The 14807-nt window shown below is 39.4% G+C and overlaps 1 protein-coding gene across 4 annotated transcripts in view; it reads right to left on the bottom strand.

The window, feature by feature from the left end:
- Nucleotides 1-14807, bottom strand: part of LOC125459546 (cytosolic 5'-nucleotidase 1A) — a 69548-nt gene that overhangs the window by 33899 nt on the left and 20842 nt on the right. For all 4 annotated transcript variants that reach the window (XM_048546115.2, XM_048546112.2, XM_059652021.1 and 1 more), the window contains one exon: nt 5816-5879. In XM_048546115.2, the coding sequence (XP_048402072.1) occupies nt 5816-5860 (45 nt within the window). In that variant the 5' untranslated portion in view covers nt 5861-5879. The remainder of the gene's footprint in view (nt 1-5815; nt 5880-14807) is intronic.

Below are 14807 nucleotides of genomic sequence, written 5' to 3'. Positions count from 1 at the left end.
TCAAAATTAGGTCAGATTTTCAATACTCCAATATTTTAAAAGAAACAGGAGTTTCTTCAGTTCAAACTCTACTCATGCAGAAGCTCACACCCCTCTATGCAATATAACTCTCCATATCAGCTCTATGTTTTGGGGTAAATGCAATCAGATGGGTAGCTAGAACTAGAATGAAAACATAGAATGGCACAGGAAGCTTGTGGCTGAGCAGGTTGTACAACAAACAGCACATAGCATTTTGTCTTTGCATTCATTTATCTTCAATTTTGCCTCTGTTAAATACCATGGGACAGTACTCACATTAAAGGTGCTGTGTATTGTCATATTTTGCGAGTAATAACTTTTGTTCTGCCAAAGAATCTTTTGTTTGTCACAATTTAGTCAAATTATCAATGAGTACTTTAACAGCACTTCAGGTTCCAATACAGAGAGCTGAATAGGTTATTTTCTTCTGTCCCCTTCCTCCTGTGCATCTTCCATTATTAATCACTATAGTAACAGAGTATTTACTCTACATGAGTGAGAACTTTGAGAATGAAAGACTTGATGATGCTGTACTCTTGTTTTCTGCAAGAATATGAAATTGGCTACCTCAGTCCCAGATGGAACAAAAAATGGTAGACTACCTTGATAGTTAAACATGTTCCATGTAAAAGAGGAAAAAGTACAATGAGATTCTCAGTACACTTATGGTTTTTTTACTTAATTAGCTAGTTGTGTGAACCATGCATTTGATGACATATTCACATGATAGAAACTTGACCAATTGTTGACACAACAACTTCTCTATTTTGCTTGTTAATCACGTACGAACTTGCAACATAACCATAGTTTTCAGACGGCCAGCAAAATACTGACTATGCTTTATGTGGTCACACCATACAGCTGACGGTACTCGTGCTGCAAGAATTAAAGAGAGACTCAGGCTTACATTGTTCTTTTATTTTTACACAAGACATGGGTGTCATTGGGCTAAACATTAATTGCCCACCCCTAATTTCCTTGGAGAATCTCGTGGTGGTGAGCTGCCCTCTTGAGCCATTAGGATTAGGGGCACCAGAGTGCTGTAGGAAGGGAGTTAAAGGACTTTGGCCCAACCACATTAAAGAAATGGCAATGTAGTTCCAAGTCAGAACACTGTGGGGCTTGGAAGGAACTTGCAAGTGGTAGTATTCCTTTGCACTTTCTGCCTTTGATTTTCTAGATTGTAGAATTCATTGATTTCACAAGGGCTGTCAAAGGAGCCTCGGAATTACTACTCTGCACCTTGTGATGGTACACGTTCCAGTCACTGCATGCTGGTGGTGAAGAGAGTTAATGCTGACGGTGGTGCATGGGATGTTTTGCCCTGGATGGTGTCAAGCCTTCTGAGTGTTGTTGGAGCTGCACTCATTCAGGCAAATAGAGTGTATCCCATCACACTCCTGACTTGTGTCTTGTAGTTGGTGGACAGGCACTTGGGAAACAGAAAGTGATCCTTGTCTGACTTGTTGTAGCCACAGCATTTGTAGAACTGCTTTCTGCCCTACTTCTGGTCAATGGTAACCCCCAGGATGTTCATAGTAGGGGCTTCTGCACACAATGGAAAGCAAGAAGATGAAAGGGTTCAAAAAGAGATAGCTATATGAAGCAATGAGGAAGAGAAAGGAATAGCAAAGCAAAGACAACAACCAAGTCCATTATCGCTTTCAAATATTGCTGTATTTTAGACACCAGATTCTTGTCCAAAATGCTGCTGGTTCATTACGAAGTGCTGAGTTTCAGAAAGTAGTTATGATCCTAATGAAAATGCGACTAAAATCCTATGGACTAAAGCAACATTTTGAAAAAAGGGACAATACCAACTAAAAATCACTGCTATGGGCACCTGACCATATGAGGCAGGTTTGTGAACCCAGTTTAGCATGTAGAAAGCAAAACCAATGTTGCTGAAAAAGCTAAGCAAGCCTGGTAGCATCTGTGAAGGAAAAAATAGAGTTAACGTTTCGGGTCTGGTGACCCTTCCTCAGAACTGCATAGAGAAATCCTGTGTGGATTAAAAATAGCTTTGAAAACTTCTATATGAAATGTAGTTTTATAAAATTCATTCAGATCATAGTCTCAAATTAATTAAAACATATAGAGTTTGTAACTGGTACCGGTGTTCATTTTCTTAATTCCCTATGTTGTTAGCAGTTTTATGCATGAATTAACATTTTGAGTCCTGTGTGACGCTTAGGTTCTGACAAAGAGTCATACGGGACTCAAAATTTTTGTTAATTTGATTGTTCTCTCCACAACTGCTGTCATGTGTGCTGAGTTTCTCCAGCACTGTCAGTGTATGTTTCAGATTTACAGCATCCACAGTATTTCAGTTCTATTATGTATAAGTTAATTTGTTCAACTTGGGTTCAAATCCCTGCTTTTCAACAGCTTTCATTTATTTTAGGTTTTATAAATATTGTGACAGAGTACAAAACAAAGTAAATTATAGTGAATCTTTACAAAAGACAGACAGAACCTCTAATGGAGTATTGTTCAATCATGGACTTCACAATTTAACAAAATTATGCAAGTGCAAGAGAGGATGCAGAAACAAGTTAGAAGAATGGTTCCAGGAACTTCAGTTACATGTCAGATTGTCAGAAAGAGGAGAAAATTGAGCAGAGATTTGATGGAGGTGTTCAAAAAATCAAGAGAGAGAGGATTAAGATAAGCTGTTGGTGGAAAGTGGAAAACCATAATGTGGTTGGCAAAAGAAACAACAGCAATAGGAGAAGAAAATGCTTTACACAGCATGTGCTTAGGATAAGTAATGCAATGAGAGTCTGATGCCACTAAGCAGATAATAATCATGCCTTTCATAATAAAATTGGACAGTTTTCTGAAGGGAACACATGTACAAGGAAAGAGTGGTGGGTGTGGGGGAATAAGAAAATGAGTCTTGCAAAACTTAATGAGCTTAATAATTTTCATATGCACTGTAACCATTCTATGTCCATCAATACAAAGAAGATCCTTCTACACATCAACTGGCATGTGCCATTAAGCCTTCTTAATGTAGAGCACCTCCTGATGGTTTAGTTTATAACTAAATTAGTGTTTAACTAATTTGGCATAAAGTGTATGACTACATATAATTTAATATCATTTAATTATGTGTTTGGATTATGGAATTTGAACTAGTGGCAAATAGATTTTTTGTGTTTCAGAAGGGATGTAATGATTATCTAGTAAACGTGCGTAAATGTGGTGATTTCTTTTAAAACGCTTCTTGAGAGAAAGACTTCTCAGGGAGTAGTCTGTACGTAGATTGGAAAAGTTTAGCAGCAAACAAGGTAAATAGTTGTGCATTAGGCTCCAGTTAGAAGGAACTGATTCTCTCTCTTTTGACTTGAGGATATATCCTTAGGCTGAATAAGAAGATTTCTATTTAAATTCAGTTTGAGCAATTCTGTGGGGCTTTTGGCTGAAGTTAGATATGCAAAGCAGTTTCTCCTAAGAAAGGGAGTTAGAATATCTCAGTGTAAGGAGTTTAGCAAAGGTTCAGAACAGAAGGGTTGTTTCAACCTTAAAAGGATTATTTGAACTTGAGAAATTTTAGTATGAAAACTCCAAGAAGATGCTATCAGATTCTCAAATTTAAAATCACATTTAAATTAAGTTCCACAAGATAGCGTCGCACACCATATGGCCCACCAGATCATAGGGCTTAATCCTCTTTAGAGGGAGATGAGTGGTGTTGGTTTAACCTGAGGGTCACCACCCCTCAGGCAATGGGAAAGTTGAGAAGGAAAGTCTTCCATGGTATGCTCAGCTGGTGTGGGAATTGAATGCATGTTGTTGGTGACACTCTACGTCACAAACAAGTCATCCAGCTCATCCAAACAAGTGAGCTAAGCAATCCTTTATAATGAAATGATACAGTACGAAATTCTCTGCTGAGTTATTGTAAAGGGGTGCTTTTGGGATTAATGGAATAATATTTTTACTCAGTGTTTCAAAATCTTTAAATGTCTCTTATAGGTAAAAATTTATATTGTTTCTATTTTATCTTAATTTCCTTTACATGGGAAACTTCAGTTTTATTGTTGAAAACAAATCTGCAACATTATGTTTAAGTTTCAATGACAGACTGCATAGTTAAAACCAAAAATGCAAAATTGGATCTATCCAATCAGTTTTAATTTAGGGTCTGACTTATTCAGGAATAACATTAGGACATTAGGAGCAATCATAATGCTAAAGAAAAATGAGAACTGAATTTTGGATCATTGCTCACTCTGTATTGGGTTAATTTTTAAACAACCTTGATAGTGCAAAAGAAAGTTGGAGTTTTAGCTTTTAATCTTGGAGAAAAGAATGTATTTGTGGCTGCTAGCTGATGTCTATATCAGGATAGATTAAGATTAAGTTGACTACCAATACTAACCAGGCCTATATATTGGGCAGAAATTTTACCCAACAGTGCCAACATCAACAGTGCCAATGCAATTAGTTGGGTTATTTTATTCAGCCTGCACTTTTCTTTGATCTTTCACTACGTACTTATTTAAATATATCTGGTACTTTCTTGCACTTGTTCTGTAATGAGTTAAGAACATAGTGATCTGCATTCCTGGGACTGGAGCAGAAACGTTCCAATAATTTGTTACTGTATCAATAACTTTCTTATTGTGGCACAATTCAAAATCAGACATTTCCAATTCTGTTTTGTACTGCAATAAGAGAAGTGAGTGCTAATATCTCGAGATTAAAGAGACCAATGCAAGGGGAAATGTTTTTAATGCCAGTGTGTATCTTTAAAATTGAAACTAAATGAATGGAAATGCACAAGCAAACAATTGAAAGAAACAAGTAACTTGCAGAAAAGCACTGATATCAAAAGGTCAGTTGGAAAGGTTAAAAGCTATTTCTTCTCCCTGCGCTCATGTTAGAATGTGCCTTACTGCAACATTTAAAGTTATGCAGTGAAATCCTGGTATCAAGAGCGGAATGTGCTTTAATATCAAGGCTAGTAACAACATATCCAAACTGAAATTGACAGTGCGTTTCATGCCATGGAGTAGTGCATTGCAGCGCATGTTTTATTCAGTATCAAATAAGCGCTTGTCTATCAAAAAAAAAGGCAAGTATGAATCAGCATTTTGTCTTTGTTCCCAGTATTCCACTACAAATCTCAGCGTGCAAGTCATCCTCCAAACGTGAACAGAATTGCTGCAGTTTGAGGAGTATGAACCTGGGGACAACACTGAGGGAAGCCAGCACCAGTGGAATGGCACACCAGCAAGTGTTTGCATCTTCAGATAAGGAGAGGAGAAAAGGTGAAATATAAATATCAGAGATAATGATATATCAAGATTGTAAACCTTTCAGTTTTTTCCTGATTACCTGGGAAAACCCCCTAAAGTTGCAATTTTCAGAAATACAATTACAAATCTAACTGAGGATTTGGTGTACTTATTACAGCTTTTTGGTAGAGTGAGAAATTCACAGTCCAGCCATGATCACCAAATGTTAGGTTAGGAAGAAATTGCACCTTCTTCTCAGTGAAACAATTTGAGCTATCCTTCAATTGCCAACAAACAAACCATCCAAGTAAAACAATAAGCAGATTGCAGAACAGATCATATAACCTCTTTTGTTTACCTTGAATTTAAACCTCAGTCCCAAAATGATATTCTTAAAAACATCGTAATTGTAAATAAAAAAAATTAAGCCTTTTTTTAAATACATGTAATTCTGAACCCAATGTGAAACATGTGCCATGTGAGCCTGCTGTTGTCTGTTGACATCTGTCTGCTGTTATGTTGCAATGGTAAATTCTGTGTATACTGACCTGCTTCAATTGAGTGTTTAGGATAACTTCATATGTGCTCTCCATCTTCAATGGACAGTCAAATCTGGAACAAGAAGATCCCTGCCATTAGAATGAGCAAATCGAACATTCCATGTCTGTGTCATAGGCATCATACCACACACACTGTGCTGGACTAGAGTTCAACAAGTCGCTTATAAATTGTTAAGTCACACAAACCAGGAAGATTGCAGATATTTGATCTGTACTATCAGCTGATCTCAGCCAGAGTAGTGAGCAAGTGACACTTGGTTTCAGCATCATTAGGGTAGGAAGAACAAGACAAGAGTAAGACAAGAACTGTGACCCCGCTTGCCTTTTAGTGGCTCTCTCTAGTAGTCAAAAAGACATGATCACGCTAAGCTATAATTTTTATTCACATTCAAATAAGTTGCCATAAGGTGTCCACATGAAGGAGTCATTTAGCTAAAGATGTAAAACAATGGAATGTCACAGAGTTAATGTCTTCAGCAGAAGGAAAAGGAAAAGAAAATTAATTGTTGAAGCAACAGGAAATTATTGAGAGCTCTTGATTGCTCACATTAAGTCCAATGATTTCTTTAACTTAACCCCTTATAAACTTCATGCTGCCACATTGTATGACACATTTAGAAAGGTTATTTAAATTGACTAACCAAGGTAAAGGCCCATAATTATAATCTGAATCACAAACAATAAAATTTATGACTTCCTGACAAACAACAGATTACATCTTCCTCAAATGCTTAATCTTACATGTTAACACATTTTCAAAGAATGTACATTTCTGTAAAACAAAAGTGTGCACAAGCTGCTGTGTAATAGTCACTTTTGCCACTGCTTGATTTCAACTTTGGTAACATGATTACAGGTCTAAAACACATTGCACAGGTCCAATATAATGACACTGAAGACTATGCCATGCTTGCATGGCTGTATTTCCATCGGCCACTTATTAAATGTCCACTAACTGTATTCTATTCTGCATCGAGTCCTGCTCACCCATTAGCTTTTCTTTACTATTCCACAATGGGCATAAACTCCCACAATTCCTTGGAATTAAAATGACTATCTTTACTTCTTATTTAATCTGTAGACTATAGGAAAGATATTAATACAAAAAGGCTGAGGGATGACCTGATCACAGTGTTTCAACTGTAAAAAGATTTGATGGCCTAAATGTAGGGAGCTATTTCTGCTGATGGGGTAATCAAGAACATGGAACATAATCTTCAAAGTGAACTGAGCCATTCAGGAACAGAATCAGAAAGTACTTTTTTTGTTAGACAAAGGGCTGTAGAAATTTGGAAACCCATTCCAGCACAATCTGCATTCTGATAAAACTGCATCTTTTAAATTGTGTTATTGAGCTTGGGTGTTCAAGAAAAAGGATATGGAGCAAAGACAGCTCAGTATCTTATCTTCTCAAATTAACTCTGTACTCAACAGCATTGTGGATGTCTGCATGCTGCAAGGGTGGCAGTAGCTCAAGAAGGCAGTTCACCTTCTCCAAAGTAACTAGGGATGGGCAATAAATGCTGGCCTGGCCAGCAACACACTCACCACCTGAAGGAATAAAAACAAAATGGGTTTGAGGTGCAAATCAGATTTGACCTTATTGAATGGAGGAACAGACAAGAGGGATTCCAAGATAATAAAATGTGAGGCTGGATGAACACAGCAGGCCAAGCAGCATCTCAGGAGCATAAAAGCTGACGTTTCGGGCCTAGACCCTTCATCAGAGAGGGGGATGGGGTGAGGGTTCTGGAATAAATAGGGAGAGAGGGGGAGGCGGACCGAAGATGGAGAGAGAAGATGATAGGTGGAGAGAGTGTAGGTGGGGAGGTAGGGAGGGGATAGGTCAGTCCAGGGAAGACGAACAGGTCAAGGAGGTGGGATGAGGTTGGTAGGTAGGAGGTGGAGGTGTGGCTTGGGGTGGGAGGAAGGGATGGGTGAGAGGAAGAACAGGCTAGGGAGACAGAGACAGGTTGGACTGCTTTTGGGATGCAGTGGGTGGAGGGGAAGAGCTGGGCTGGTTGTGTGGTGCAGTGGGGGGAGGGGACGAACTGGGCTGGTTTTGGGATGCAGTGGGGGAAGAGGAGATTTTGAAGCTTGTGAAGTCCACATTGATACCATTGGGCTGCAGGGTTCCCAAGCGGAATATGAGTTGCTGTTCCTGCAACCTTTGGGTGGCATCATTGTGGCACTGCAGGAGGCCCATGATGGACATGTCATCTAAAGAATGGGAGGGGGAGTGGAAATGGTTTGCGACTGGGAGGTGCAGTTGTTTATTGCGAACCGAGTGGAGGTGTTCTGCAAAGCGGTCCCCAAGCCTCTGTTTGGTTTCCCCAATGTAGAGGACATGTCCATCATGGGCCTCCTGCAGTGCCACAATGATGCCACCCGAAGGTTGCAGGAACAGCAACTCATATTCCGCTTGGGAACCCTGCAGCCCAATGGTATCAATGTGGACTTCACCAGCTTCAAAATCTTCCCTTCTCCCACTGCATCCCAAAACCAGCCCAGTTCGTCCCCTCCCCCCACTGCACCACACAACCAGCCCAGCTCTTCCCCTCCACCCACTGCATCCCAAAACCAGTCCAACCTGTCTCTGTCTCCCTAACCTGTTCTTCCTCTCACCCATCCCTTCCTCCCACCCCAAGCCGCACCTCCATCTCCTACCTACCAACCTCATCCCACCTCCTTGACCTGTCCGTCTTCCCTGGGCTGACCTATCCCCTCCCTACCTCCCCACCTGTACTCTCCTCTCCACCTATCTTCTTTTCTCTCCATCTTCGGTCCGCCTCCCCCTCTCTCCCTATTTATTCCAGAACCCTCACCCCATCCCCCTCTCTGATGAAGGGTCTAGGCCCGAAACGTCAGCTTTTGTGCTCCTGAGATGCTGCTGGGCCTGCTGTGTTCATCCAGCCTCACATTTCATTAGCTAAATTTCTCAGGTGAGATAAGCGTGACAGGCCTTGACATCAAGACTGCATTCAACCAACTGTGGCATCAACCAAAATCGGAGCTTAAGGGAATCGGAGGCAAACTCGCTGCTAGCTGCAGTCATGCGAAGCACAAGGAAGATGGTTGTGGTTGTTGGAGGTCAGTCATCTCAAATATAGGACATCTCTGCAGAAGTTCCTCAGTGTAGTGTCCTAGGCACAACTATCTTCAGCTGCTTCATTAATGACTTTCTTCCATCTTAAGGTCAGAAGCGGCGATGTTTGCTAATGACTATGTTCAACAACATTCACAATTCCTCAAATACTGAAGTAGCTCATGCCCCAAACGCAACAAGTTCTGGACAATAACCAGGGTGGGGTTTATAAATGACAATGACTATCTACAGTAAGAGCGAATCTAACCATCACCTTTTGACATTCAATGGTAATCCCACACTATCAACACCCAGGGTGTTACAATTGACCAGAAAGTGAACTGGACTAGCCACAAAAATAACAATGGCTACCTCAGCAGAGGCTAAGAATCTTACAGCAAGTGACTCTCCTCCTGACTTCTCAAATCCTGTCCAGCTTCTCACAGAAGTGTGATGGAATACTCCCTACTTGTCTGGATGAGTGCAGCTCCAACCGCACTCAAGAAACTGGACACCATTCAGGACAAAGTAACCCACTTGACTGATTCCTCAACCAAAAACATGCCGTCTCTCCACTTCTAAAAAATGCATAGTAGCAGCAGTGCGCACCATCTACAAGATGCAATGCATAAATTCACCAAGACTCTAAGACAGCACCTTCCAAACTCAACCACTTCCATCTAGAAGGACAAATAGAGCAGATATATGGGAACTTTGCCATTTACAAGATTCCCACCAAGACAGTCAGTAGACAAAATGCAAAAGGTCATAAATCCCAACAATAGGTAGAATACTCCAAATTCTATGAGATCTACCAGATAACATGCTCTCACCAGTTCAAATCTCACAACCGTCAGCACCAGCCTCTGTTCAAATTCCACCAGATCCTGGTTTTAGCAATAGTCTCAACCAGTTAGGTCCAAAAAACAGTTTCCAATAAAACACTCAAAACCTCAAGCTGTGGAGGGATTCACAGACCTCAAAATGTACTCATATGCACAACAATGACCCAATAATGTATTCCAAATTGCAGATGGCTCAGAACCTCATTAGACACTCACTGGTTCAAGTTTTCTTAGGTTCTGTAGACAAGAAGCTACTCACAAATTCAAACTCCACAGATCCCTGACCTAACAATAAGCTATTTCAAATGCTCAGGGTATTGAGACCTGGCAATGGATTTGCTTTGTTATATTCCACAGAGTGCTTGATTCTGATAACATCCTTCTCCAATCAAACCTCAAAGGCTTTTAGCCCCCAGCAATGCACTCCATAATTCAAACTCAATGTAGAATTCATTTGCTTAATTTCACTGACGTTTCACGAGGGTTCTAATAAGTTACTATAATCGAACACTTGATTGATAACTTATTCTGCAAAAACTAAAAATGTTGAATTTATCCAGAGATACTTACAGAATTTCAAAGGAGCTAGGGAATATTTCCACAGTGCAGCTTTTCAATCTGTGACCGAGTCAATCTAATCGAGCTGAAGGATCACCAGTGTCGTGCCAGAAGTGAGGTTTATATTTATACACTACTGGGTCAAAAGTAACTGGAACAACCAACATCAAGAATAAAGGCCTTCGCTATTCTAAATTACAAGACTGAACCTACATAAACACATAGGTTTGCACCATGCTTAACTATAAATAGAAGTATTTCCATTCAACCCAACAAAGTGGGTAACTGCTTCCAGACATGAGAACTTAAAATAAATTCCTCATGATAACTTTACAGAAGAAGTTTTAAATTAACAAGAGATCAAATAGTTATAAATGGGTGGTTTTCAATCTTACGTCGTGTGCAAACTGAGATTTCTTATCTACACTGCTCTTCCTTCTACATAAAATTCTTTATTTTCACTACCAATAGACTAGAAAGCGGGAAAATGAAAAAAAAACGCTATCATCCCCATTTCTTATCTGCTTTCATGATTTTTGCTGGAAAGTCTGAGTGTACTTTGAGGCAGCAGAGGCCAACATTCTAGTTCTGCCCATCAAGAACAACCAGTCTGCTGAGGAACTGAAAATCTGCCAATGTCAGTTCCCTCAGCCTGGAGTTCGTAACATTACAAGAGAGAAGCAAACTGTGGAAAAGCCAAGTGTATTCAAGATAATCAGAGGTAAAAAGAAGCGATTTAATAACGTGGTGAAAGATAAAAAAAAAGGCTGTTCAGCGATGGCCTAATGGCCCTTTAGGCAGTCAGGCCAAATTCTAGTTCAGATGAATCAAAGTTTGGAGTTTATTTTTATTTTAAGTTTTAATACACATAAATCTAGTCTGTCAGGAAATGTTCTGCTTGGGGAAAAATATATAGTTTGTGAATCCTTCTGCTCGAAAAAGAGTTTCATTCATTCATTCATTGAGTCTGAATGGGCAGCTGAATTAAAATAAATATAGTGTGTCAATGGCTGGAAGCAATATGATAGCAGACATGATAAACTACAAGAAATAAACTGGGCTTGTCATCTGGACTCCAATACCAAATTATAGCTTTTTCTCCTTTTTATCCCACCCCACCCTCTTCTACAGTTTATGTGTGTGTATATATATATGGTTGGCAGAGGAGTTCAGCAAAGTGGAAACTAAATAAAATGATTTCATGAAGACTTGGTTTTGACGGAAGAGGGAAATGATATTGAAAAGGACAAAAAACCAGGGGAAATCATCATTTAATTCATATTGGGGTGCTATATTTCAGTTCATCAAATAGTTTTGGTGCAGATAATTTCTTGTCAGTAATGTGTTCTAGGCAATTAGTGGCATTTTCCACTCATAATAGGATGCATCTAATATGTTGATTATTACAAAATAGATAAAGTGCACTTATACTGAAAGCTGTTTGTATTGAGAACTGTATATATGTTTTAAATGACCTGGTATGTCTTAGACTAGAATCAGCCAAGTGTTTTTCAGTGAGCAGATCAGAATAATGCTGGCTATATTTAGAGGCAATAAAAATAAGCTGCATGAATTTAAAGTGGGCGGAGGGGTACAGCAAAACTGGGATGCATAGATCCATTAATCATCGAAGATGGCAGAGGAGGTTAAAATCATATCAACTCCGAGGGCAGCATTTCTCTTTCTAAATCTTAGTCTGATTTTTGGATTTACCTGGACCATGATATGCCTGCTTGTCCTGCTCAATCTCTGTGTCTTTTGAAATGAATGAACAATTTCCCAAATTCTCTCCTCCAAGTTCCACTTCTGTGAAACTGCCTTCAATCAGCTTAATTCCTATCCACACCAACATATGACTGACATTGATTTCACAGAGTTAATATTCCTAGTCCAACTGTTTTTCTTTAGAACTCAAAATTATTTCTCATGTTTCAGAAAATAAACATTCATGGGATGCGAGCTTCACTGGCTACGCCCATGATTCATTGCAGACAACCCTAAAATGGAGTTTTAGTGAAACACATTCATTGAATTGACTGTTAGGAAGAATGTTTTAGGAACAGAAGTGAGGCAAATCTAAACCAGGTGGTCATTATGTTGCTAGAACAGTAATCCCTGAGGCATGGATATAAAATTCAGAAAATACAAGTTCAAATCTCATCATAACTATCTAAGAGTTTGAAACTAGTTTTAAAAGTCTGAAAACAAGGTTTCGTTGACAGTGTGGCAACTGTAAAAAATTACACCACAGCAGCTGAGATAATCCAAAATGTTCTTATCAGCAATAACTCGCCCTATCTCCCATAATTAACAGATCCTTTACAATATTCCAAATCTGGATCATTACTTAAAAATACTAATCCATCTTTCCTTGGGATAGCCCCAAACTGTTTTGTTAAATTGATCTGCTAGTTGTTGAGGTATGCCGTTTTCAACTGAAAAGGCTAATGGGTGAAAGCACTACCTTCGCATTAGAGGTTTAAAAAGCTGGCGTCAGTAAAAATAGCCATGAAGATTTTGGATTGTAATTTAGAAACCAGTAGTTATGTAGATTACCCCTCTTCAAAACTTTAATTAGTATGGACTGAATTATGCCTCTCATGGAGTTCAAAATGAGAGATATCTTGTGTCTTGTTCATGCTGTTGGGCAATAGATAGCAGAGGACTCTGTCTGTTACCCATCCCACCTGAATATTAAAAAACTGCTTTGCAATTTTTGTATTTTAAGTCTGCCACTTTTAATAGGAGCCTTATTCAATGCCAAAAATCTCCAGTGCAAATCTGGTAGTTTAAAGACATCAGCTTGATTTTTTGTTTTTTAATCCCATGTTCCATCCTTTTTTGCCCTTTTGGAAGTTGAAGTTTTTTCAATGATTTAAGAAGACGGTGGTGAGAGCTCACTTTATATCAAGTATCCTAATCAAGTTTGAAATCCAACATTAAGTCCACACTAAATTGGTTAAACTAATAAAGGCTGTTTGGAAAGCTGCTCCACACACCAGTCGCTCCTAGACCTACAATGAAGTAAATCCCAAGACAGTTCCAATGTGAGGGTATCAACTATGTATTAGAAAGGCAGAAGGCACTATCTTTTGCTCCAGTATGAAATCCATTCCCTAAACACTGACCCTATTCCGCTTCTTGGCAACTGTCCAAATATGAACAAATTTGATCGTAACCTTGGCATGACAATTCACTCCACGACCATCCGCTGACATATCAGCACTAAGATTACCTACGTCCACTACTCTAGCATCACTAGATGCTACCTCTGCTTCAGCTCACCTACTACTTCCACACTAATCCCTATCTTTTGTTAGCTTTGGATTTGACCACTCTTAAAATTACCCCAATAAGCCTCTTATATTCTACCATCCATAAACTTAACATCATCAAAAACCCTGGAATAGTAAAATTGAGATTTAAGAGAGGCCTGGGTTGTTTTGCCGTTGGCAATGACAACAATATTTGATCACACAGTAGTGAGATAGCTAGTCTCCAAAATTCAAGATGTTGAAGATATTGGGTTATAAATAGCTTCACTTTAAACAGTCCATACACTTTCATAATAGAATAGAGTTGCAGTCTCAAAATAGATAACCAGCATTTCTAATCGGATGCGAGGTCTATACGATTGGAAGGTTGCTAATGTAAAAGAGATTTTAAAAGTAGGGTCAATGCATGAAATTATAGCCTGACATCAGTAGTAAAGAAAATGCTTTAGTCAATTATAAAATATATTTTCCGTGACAGGATTGGAGTCAGTATGGATATATGAAAGGGAAATCATGCGTAACAAACCCATTGGACTTTACTGCAACTAATAGAATCGGTAAGAGGGCGCTATTGGGTGTGGTTTAAACTTTCAGAAGGCTTTCAATAAGGTTTCACATCAGAGACTGGCATGTAAAATTTAAGCATGTGGTTGGCAAACAGGGAACAAACAGTAGGAATAAACATGGTGTAAAGCTGGAAGGGTCTGGGCCCGAAACATCAGCTTTCCTGCTCCTCTGATGCTGCCTGGCTTGCTGTGTTCATCCAGCTCTACACCTTGTTATCTCAGATTCTCCAGCATCAACAGTTCCTACTATCTCTGTAGGAATAAACATGTCTGTTTCTGGATGGCTTGTGCCAGTGACTTGTGAAGTACCACAGTGGATCAGTTGTATTAATAGCCATGGTCATATTGGGTTCCTGAGGAGGCGCGAAGAAGGGGATGATCCACTGGTGAAGAAGGGGATCTTGGCCTTCATAGTGACTGCATTCAGGTGCAGGAGCAGGGATGTCTTGCAGCAATTGTACATGGTCTTGGTGAGACCCCACCTTGAGTACCATGTGCAATTTTGGACTTCTTATCAAAGGATGGATTTTCTGGCTACTGAATCTATGCAGTAAAATTTTACTTGGTGGGGTGGCAGGATGGAGGCACAAAGATAGACTGTATCAATTCAGACTATATTCACAGGAGTTTAGAAGAAAGGGGCGGGGGGTG

This window comes from Stegostoma tigrinum, chromosome 17 (assembly GCF_030684315.1).
Source record: "Stegostoma tigrinum isolate sSteTig4 chromosome 17, sSteTig4.hap1, whole genome shotgun sequence".
Classification (NCBI taxonomy): domain Eukaryota; kingdom Metazoa; phylum Chordata; class Chondrichthyes; order Orectolobiformes; family Stegostomatidae; genus Stegostoma; species Stegostoma tigrinum.
Note: the sequence above shows the minus strand (reverse complement) of the source record. Positions and strands in the feature narration are given on the sequence as shown.